The sequence below is a fragment of the Cicer arietinum genome, chromosome 4, assembly GCF_000331145.2.
Source record: "Cicer arietinum cultivar CDC Frontier isolate Library 1 chromosome 4, Cicar.CDCFrontier_v2.0, whole genome shotgun sequence".
Classification (NCBI taxonomy): Eukaryota; Viridiplantae; Streptophyta; class Magnoliopsida; order Fabales; family Fabaceae; genus Cicer; species Cicer arietinum.
This window is the reverse complement of record NC_021163.2, coordinates 53827092-53836784: the sequence shown is the minus strand read 5'-3', so window position 1 is coordinate 53836784 and position 9693 is coordinate 53827092. Positions and strand designations below refer to the sequence as shown.

The following is a 9693-nucleotide window of genomic DNA, read 5'->3' as shown; positions in this document are numbered from 1 at the left end:
TATTATTATTATTTTACTTGTTTTCTATATTAAAGTATTTATTGAAAAATTTGGGAAACACAACCTTTGAATTTTATCTCAATTTCGTCAATTATTTAATTTAATGGTCGTTGTTATATAATATGTTATTATTTTGATTTACGTATGATCTACAGTATTTAAATCTTGAGTTTTTATGCGATTGAGTATGTTTTTCATGAATTACGATGAAATGATTTTTAATACGTGTTTTTGTTATAATTATTAAATCGTTGACTGCGTTAGGTGCACCTAGTTACCACGTGTTGATTAGGGAGAGTTAACCGTTAGATGGAGCCGCCCTTACGAGAGAGGTCATCCGTAGGAGGAGAGGGCTATCAACGAGATGTAAGCTCCCTAATTGATATGTGATGATGTGTTGCGGAATTGAGGGGAGAGGGTCATCCGTTAGATGGAGCCGCTCCTAAGGGAAAGGCCGCCCTTAGGAGGAGAGGGCTATCAATGAGATAAAGCCGCCTCTTGGTTCTAAAAGTTTGTATTGTTACTTGCTTGATTTTTATGATAATTTTTAAGGTTGTTCATTTTGATTTCGTTTCGTTATTCACTGGATTTTTAATATTTATGTCAAGCGATTAAACAGTTATTCGTGTCTTTTGTGTTTCCCTTCTCATTGATGGTGGTTGTTGTCTCCTCACTAAGTCTTTGTGACTTACCCCTTTATGTTGCTTATTATTTTTCAGATTCGCAAGCAGCTGAGTAGGAATCTATTATTTGATTCAAGTCTCAACAAACTTTTTTTTTTGTAGGCCTCTTTGATTGAGGACCATTTTTGTAACTTCTGTTGAGTCTATGTAATTTGCAGCTATTTTGGAGTCTAGAAATTTTTCGGAAATTGTATTAAACGATTAGATTATGTTCTTTGAATTGTGACTGAATTGAGAATTTAACAAGGATTTTATAAATTTGGGAATGTTGAGGAAAAGTATACTCTGTCAGTTAATGCCAAAATAGAGTATCCTTCACCTGTCGAAATTTCGAGGAAAAGTATATATATATATATATATTTGAAATGGTTATGGAACGATTTAGTGTTTAATTGTTAAGTTAGTTGGTAGGCTTGCCAGGCTAGGAGTATAGCTTGCGCGCCGGTCACGGCATTTAAATTTCGGGTCGTGATGGTAGTGGGATCTGTGTGGAGACGGTACTTATCCCCTAGGTACCGGGCTCGAATCCCACGGAAGGCAAAAATTTGTCAGATTTCCAATGGACGAAAGAGGGGGGCGAGAAGGTCGTGAGGTGGCACCGCCGGTAACGATAATGGCTGGGGTGTTACACGTGAAGATAAGATTGACGTGAGATCAACATTAATAAGAACTATTTTAATTACTATTTTACAATTTCAAAAATATATTTGTCAATTTACAAAATTCAGAAACTAATTTGATCAATCTTTATAATTTTAGGGACATATTTGTATATTCAGTCATTTTTTTTATCTCAGACTTCCAAATTGGTTTAATTTAATGGTATATATCAACAGCTTACTAAAGATGACAATGAATTATCTATAGTCTTGTGCTAATTGTGTTCTTTTAAGAAAGACAAGGTCAAATATTCTAATCCTAGCACTCTCATTTTTGCTTTCTATTTTTTCTCATTTATTAAATTACTTCTAAAAAAATTGGTCTGATTACATTATTTTTAAATTACTACAATTATGTCTAATTTTATTTTGAGAAAATTATGTGTAACTTTATTCTAAGTCATTACTTAATCATTTTGGTTTCAAATAAATTGGCCAAGTTTCACCATTATCCACATACAACAAAAAAATTGACACTAACTATAAGATATAATATTTAATAAATAATAATAATTTTTAAAAAGACTTTGTCTTAAATTTTATTATAAGTCTCAAAATATGTTGGAGTGGCCCTGATTAAAAGATTTGTTTTTTAACAAACTGATTAAAAGATGATACTATACTAAAATTTTGTTGCATACTTTGTAAAACTGTTTTTTTTTTTAAGATATATAAAGTCTAAGCCTCTTTTTATTCTCATTCAAGTTCACATGGTTGACTAATATCAAATCATATTTATAGCAAATGTATTTCAAATGTAATGAAGAGTTAATTAACATTTTAGTGATTGAAATTATAAGAGTAGATTAATTTTGTCCATTAAATTTATAAAATAACAATTTAATCTGTTAAATTGAACAAAGTCAATCAATTTAATTATTATTATTTTATCGAATTTAGCACTATAATTTTAAAGATGATAAAATTATCTTTGTTTAGCAAGAAACTATTCAAGGCTTTCATTAAATTTGATGAAAGTTTTACTAAAGAAATATATTGATGAAGAAACTAAATTAATTATTTTCTTTTATATAATTTAAATGATTAATTTATTATTTGATAAATTTGAGCAACTAAATTACTCAACGTTTACAATTTTGTGGTCCGAAATTTAAATTTATTATAGGTTTAAATATGCTTTTAGTCTCCGTAAATATAACAGTTTTTAGTTTAGTCTATGTAAAAAAATTGTTTGGATTTTATTACTGTGATTTTTGATTCTGAATGTCACGTGAACGTTACAAAAACGTTAATTTTGACAAAGAAAAACGTGGACCAAATGTTTAAAAGTTTGGATTTTATCCCTGTAATTTTTAGTCCTTAAAGTCACGTGGACGGTACAAGAACGTTAGTTGGCAGAGGAAAATGTGGAACAAACGTTTAAATATGTTTTTGGTCCCTAATAGTTTTTAGTTTTAGTCTATGAAAAACATTTGTTTGGATTTCATCCTGAAATATCTAAACACTTTATTTTAGGTTTTTAACGTTAAAATGAAAGTTACAAAAAATATGAGTCGACAAATAAAAAAAAACATTGATCAATCATAACACTCTAATAAAAATATTAATTTAAATATTAGAATAATTATTTATTGCAAAACGAATTATTTTTATAAACTTAAAAACTTACAAATATCAAAACAAACAAAAAAATCTAATCAAATTTATACACGTAAAAATCACTTTAAAACTTTTAAAAAAATTGATATCGAAAGAAAAATTTTAAACTTGTGCAGGATATTATATTCTAGTTTCTCTCAATTTATATGCTGGAGAAGATTGATTTGAGAACTGTGGCTGAAGTAAAGGCTCATGCCATCTACACTCCAATGGAACTAGCTCTTGATTTGAGGCTCACACGTGTTGACTTTGAATTTGACAACAAGACGACTATTGAAAACATTAACAGATCGGAAGTCTATTTGCAATTGAGTTTGGTGACTTTCTTAAAAATGTCAAAATATATTATTGTCCATGTCAATTATCAACCTAATTTTGTACAAAGGTAAGTTAATAGGTCGTTCAAAGTCTAACTAGACCATTAATATTAGAGTCTAGCAATCAAATTCACACATTCTAAATGTGTAGAAATCACGTATTGTAAATTCAATCTTGCATCTCAGCATATCAAATATCTATGCAGTCTTTTACCATCTTTTACCATCTGAGTTTTCATAACAATTCAATATGTTACTAAAAAATTTCACTAAATATTGTATTATGTTTATCTTATTTGTAAAACTAGAAGTTGTGGTCAATACATAGATTTTCCTCTATCCAAAAAGAAAATTTTGAAAAGATAATTCTAATGAAACCGGGCATCAATGTCTAATTTTTTTAGAATTTTAAACATTAACTTAAAATTACATGTCTAGATCATTATTTTGTCCATGATTCTAACTCATTACACAAGAAGTCCTAGAACTAGATCAAAATATTTTTATTTATCAACAAAAAGACATGATGGAACGAACCATCACAACATGTTATGTTGAGAAAATGGTTGAGTTGAAGCTGAGAATTCCAATGCACAAAAAAGCTAATCCAAGATCTTGAAGTGATGAATTTGGATATTCTCCACGTCACGTTTGTTGAAATCACTACGGTTTCTATTAGCATAAAACTTACCAATATTGTATGGTTTATATTTTGCAGGGTTTTGGTCATTCACTAGTTCTTCTGCTGGTTTCACCATAACATGGTGAGATGGGAAAAAGAAGAATGGAATTGAAAACCTTTCTTTCTCTGTGTTTACTACCACTCTATGCTCTACACTTTCATACTTGTCATTGCTCCAAACCTGCAAAAACACCACCAAACATTGAGATTGAACCAATTGAAAATGCAAAACATCATATAAAACCAGGAAGTTGTTGAGAGTCGCACATTAAATGAGACATCGCTAAAAATATTTTTTTATAAGTGAGAGGTATTTCTCACCTTAAAGGTTAGTTTTATAGGATTGAATTAGGTCCCCTTTTAAGATGATATCAGAGTTTGTCCAATATTAGTTAAATTACATGCTATTAGACCGCTTGAGTCATACTCTAGATGTGATATGCAAGCCCATTTAACACATTCTACATTGTATTCATCCAAAATAAAAAAGAGTACTACTTTGTATTTAAGCTTTTATTTGATCAACATATATACCTGAACAATGTCACCAACATTGATGATAAATGCACCAGGAGTAGGTTTAACTGGAATCCAATCACCAACTGATTTTCTCTTAACTTGTAAGCCTCCAATATCATCTTGTGCAAGCACAGTCAATGCACTAGAATCCTTGTGTCGACCAACACCAAGTGCTAGATGAGGAAAAGGACATGGAGGATAGTGATTCAGCCTCACCATGCTTAATTGTTGGTTCTTGAAACAGCCATGGAATTTGTCACCAGCTAGGCCTAAACTCAATGAAATCAACTCCAACAACTTGTAAGCTAGCTTTTCAACTTCCCTAGCATACTCCTCCATTGTTTCCCTAAGAAAAACATATAATGTTTAATTTTGAAATTATGCACAATCATGTGATATAGTAAAAACTTGTTGAGATTAAATACTTTTTTATACATACATCCAATCAAATCATACTATGATGTGATTTTGCTATGTTAGTTCCTAGAGTATATTCTCGAATATCTACATGATACAATGTGATTAAATACATGTGCGAAAAAAACTTATAGGGACGCATACAAATTAAATCTACAAGAACTTTCATCATAGGATCAAATTACAATAAGCAAAAGTTTCACAATTAAATAATATATGTATTGAAATTACTTCATTAAAATCTATTTGCCTACAAATTAGTTGTACCAAAACCCTTCTATTTCTCTAGGTACCATAGAAGCTTCCTATTCCTTAGCCACTAAAATCTAACATAAAAATAATTAAAATTTGAACTTAAAATTTAGACTGTCAAATCTTAATGAAACAGTTCAGCAGATATGTTGACTGCACTGTAATTAGTTAGTAGTAGTAAATTCAAATTCAACAATAAGATTACCTAAAATGAGGAGGGTATTGTGGCCATTGATTGGCAAGAGTCCTTAACTCCAAATCATGTGGCTCATGAGAAGAAGGCACTTGTGTTGTATTCTCAACAAGATAATCAAACACTTCTTTCCAATCCCTTGTGTTCTTAGTATGCTCAGCATCATGATACCCCATTGCATTAACTTCATCTCTTTTCACTTTCTTCTTCTCTTCTATGCTTTGCTCAAAAAACTTCTTTGTCTCAATCTCAACTTTTTTGCTAACATTAGATGGAACACCATGATTGATTACTTGAAAGAATCCCCACTCTTCACATGCCTTGCCAATCTCTGTGATGAGTTTTTGTTCTATAGTTTCTGAGAAATCAATGGTTGGAATTTCATCAACTTGTTCTACAAAAGATGGTCTGGGACGGTGTTCTGTGGATTGTATGAAAGATGGATCTATGTCTCCCATGTTTGGTTTTTTTGGTTCCTTGATTTCTCAGAAAAACACTTACAATAGATGGAATTTTGTAGAACAAATATTTTTCTTACCTCTTTGTTGTTTTTGTCATGTGTTTATAGACATAATCATGATAAATACAACGAATGTGGACATTTTTGTAATTGAAGGATGAATATGGTTGGGAACGCATGACTAGTGAGATTTATTTATCAATAGGTGATTAATTAGGGTAAATAATTTTAAAATTTTACTTTATACTATATTACAATATACTTTTATTGAATGACTTTTAAAATGTTAATTTCACACCTAATCTTTAATGTGAAAAAATGTTCAGATTTTGAATAAAAATGGTAAACTAATATAAAAGTATATATAATAAATAAAAAGTAGTTAAATATTGACCAATTGATATTTTAACAATTTGTATTTCACTTTATTATATAATTAATATGAAATTTTCTTATTATTACTTTATATTATTATATAATATATTCATACTGTATATTGATTAGTATTAAAGTACACAATAATTCCTAAAAATATTTAGATTATATATTGTAAAAATAATTTTTATTTAAATTATCTATATTTTAGTATATTGAATATATTGCCTAAACAACAAAAAAATACATTGAATATATAAGAATTTTGTTTTTATATAAAAAATAATAATAATAATTAGGGTAGGGGAGATGGTAGCTATGTCCAAGGAAGTGAAGATCTTAGAGCTCAAAAAGCACTTCCAAATGAATTTACATATCCCTCTCTCCAATGGCACTAGCAAAGATTAAACTCTTCAACTTATGGGATCTAATACATGTCTTTTTACCACTAGACCAATCCCTTCAAGTTAAATATATAAATATTTTCAATTTTATTATTTATTTATAGCACAAAAGTTAAAACTTATGTAACAAGGATATAGTAAGAATCATATATGTAATATCTCTTGATATATATAACTGAATGACTTCAGAAAATAAATGGAATAAAGAGTCTACATGAATCATTTTAACAGGATAAATCTGCCCCATTACAGACACTACTAAGTCTAAGAGTGCAACGCTCAATCATAAATATGAGCTAAAAATCTGCCCCAGCATAATTGAGTGGTATCACTTTTCTGAATTAAATCATGAACTATTTACAAAATAGAAATACAAGTGTTCAAGCAGCATTCATAGAGGTTGAAAGGACAACGTGAGCTAAAAATTGCACCCCGTCCTGGATTTTACTTATCGCTGTGGTTTGATCAGCTCGAAGGTGTTCGGAGAAAGAACTGGCTTTTTCGTGGACTGATGTCTTGGGAACAACAGTGGGAGACTCAGCAGTAACCCCTTTAATGGCAGCTTGATAAGCCTCAGTTACATCAGATATGCCTGATAAATGCAATGAAAATGTCAAACGATAAACATAAACTATAGTGTAAATGTCTGAAAGAGCTCGTGAAAATAAATCATAGAGACGTATCCAATATCCATAAATGTTTTTAGCTTTATTTCATTAAGCTCTCGGTTATACATTTCTATTTTATTAAAACTAGAATGACATGAATAAGCAACACTGCAGAGCCTAAAATACCAACTTCGTTGACACCTAAGGTCTAAGGGCCTACCAATCATCTTATAGCACACCAAAACTTTATTAAAATTTAAAAATAAGCAAAAGAACAAGAGCATGGGAGGACATAAACACAAACCTAAGGAAAAATTAGGACCCACAAAATCAAAAGGTAACCCAACACAAATTACAAAAGAAATCATTTGTTATAAAGCTAGGAGTGACATCCCACCAAGTAACTGTGGGATAGGCAATGCCAAAACAAGCTAACTTATCTGCACAACTATTTGTTTCTCGATGAATGAGAGACTAGAAATAGCACATTCTCAAGGGACTGTCAACGTCCTCAAAGACCTTTGCCACAAGGAAAAACAGCTTACAATTTATATGAAAACAATTTACTCATATTTCCTCTTTAATCAATAATAAGCGCCTATATAATAATAGTTAAATTGAACTATTTATCTAAATGTACCCATAAATATAATATAAGGAAACTTCTAGGATTCACCGTGGTCTACCAACTAACGTCATAATTGTTGGACATTATTTTTGTAGTCGATTTTAAAATATTAAACAGTTGTTAGTGATTGTTCCATGGTGAATCACATTGACCCATGGCACACCCATGGTGGAAGTATTTTAAAAAATGATTATGATCATGGATGGAAGCAATAGAAGCCAACCTGTAATAAAACTGTTGGAAACTGCTTCCAAATACCCAATCATTGTCTGGGCATTTATTCTTATGATCTTAGCTTTTGCAGAAACATCTTCAGGCCACTCTATGTTAGCCTTATCATCATCAACTTCATCCTCTGTTTTGTTGGCAAGAGAAATGATGGATTTGCCAAACGTTAGAAGTTGTGACACGGCAAAACAGCACATTTCAGATAGTCTCTGCAAAGAAAAGCAGCGCTATTTTACTCACTTTTACAACAAACCTTGCATGATGATGTAAAGAAAGAGGATAAGTTTTATAACTAATAGAAAATAATAAATATAGCCAGAATATTTTCTCGTACATGAACTCCCTCAGAATGAAGAGAGTCTAATCTTCCAGTAGTTCTCTGAATTACATCATTAACAGCTAGGCCAGCCAATGAATTTGTGAAACTGAAAAACGACATAAGATGTGTCACATAATTGGGAAGAGGCTTCTTCAATCTATAAGAGTAAATGACGATTATGCATATGTAATGACTAAAGCTGAAGAGAGGACCAGGATCACAAAGTGGGAGAAGAAAATAATATTTTAGTCAAGTCATATAAACAAACACATTCCTAAGTCATAGATGTTGCTTTGCTGTCTTTTACTAATCCTATGAGTGTAAGCACATTTTGTCCATGTTATTATCCTGCATCCAACCCAGCAGTCATATTTTCTACATTATGTAAAAAAATTAAACCCAAAATTCCACACCCCTGGAGAGAGAATTGTAATAACAAGCACAGAAGAAATGGGCCATTTTAACTCTCAAAACTGTGTCAGTATGCAAGTAAGACATTGATAATTACATATAGATGGGCTAAATTACCCAGCGGCCATTTCAGCAGCCTTGCCGACACTTGAATCATGTAAATTCTTCATCTCATCACCACTTCCCTCATTTCCTCTCTTTATTGTTTTTCCTTTGTTAGTATCAGCACCAGCATCAATTTCAGAACTCAAATTAAAAATTTGTTGGACCTCTTTGAGCTTCCCGTCAAATACAGATTTTTGTTCTGCAGATAATTTTGCTTTTCTTCTGTTAAACAACAAGGCGTAATGACTAGACAAAGCCTCCAGTTCCTGAGTTATTGCATTTGAAACAATTTGTTAACACCAAAAATCTAATATACTGTGCAATTGCAAGTATTGAAATTACAGGGATTTTGGTGGAGAAGAAGAAAAGAGAAAATAAACTTTAGAATAATAATAATGACATGGTTTGTAAAGATGTGCTACAAAATACAATACAGTTAACCAATACTGGACTCCTAACTCTAATTAGAAATAAAAATAAAACATGGCATGTGAAAGCACTTCCAAGAGATCGTCTATGATACACTAATGGTATGTTTGGATATGGTGTGAGTGAAATAGGGGGAGAGAGAAGTTGCTAAGAGAAAAGTTGAAGAGAAATAGCAAAGAGATAAAATGTGAGACCCACTCCTTTTTTGCTTCTCCACTCACATGCAAAGAAATGGCAGAGAGCTACTTTTTTTTCAATTTCCTACTTTTCCCTTCATAAGGGCATTTATAACCTTTGAAAAGATAACATTTCTCTCTTCTCACTTTCTACTCAACCAAACAGAGAGAGACACATCTCTCTCCTCTTTCTCTTTTCTCACACTCT

The 9693-nt window shown here is 31.0% G+C and overlaps 2 protein-coding genes across 2 annotated transcripts in view; both read right to left on the bottom strand.

Annotated features, from left to right (window-relative positions):
- Nucleotides 1-3663: 3663 nt before the first annotated feature.
- Nucleotides 3664-5917, bottom strand: LOC101514908 (protein LATERAL BRANCHING OXIDOREDUCTASE 1-like). The gene is made up of 3 exons (XM_004498116.4): nt 5355-5917; nt 4496-4826; nt 3664-4142 (listed from the first exon to the last, which is right to left on the bottom strand). Exons 1-3 carry the CDS (start codon nt 5798-5800, stop codon nt 3882-3884), a joined length of 1038 nt encoding a protein of 345 aa, XP_004498173.1. The 5' UTR covers nt 5801-5917; the 3' UTR covers nt 3664-3881.
- Nucleotides 5918-6716: 799 nt separating this feature from the next.
- Nucleotides 6717-9693, bottom strand: part of LOC101515231 (uncharacterized) — a 6129-nt gene continuing 3152 nt past the window's right edge. The window contains exons 6-9 of the mRNA XM_004498117.4: nt 8893-9146; nt 8380-8470; nt 8041-8254; nt 6717-7173 (exon numbers count right to left, since the gene is read on the bottom strand). Of these exons, the coding sequence (XP_004498174.1) occupies nt 6962-7173; nt 8041-8254; nt 8380-8470; nt 8893-9146 (771 nt within the window). The 3' untranslated portion in view covers nt 6717-6961. The remainder of the gene's footprint in view (nt 7174-8040; nt 8255-8379; nt 8471-8892; nt 9147-9693) is intronic.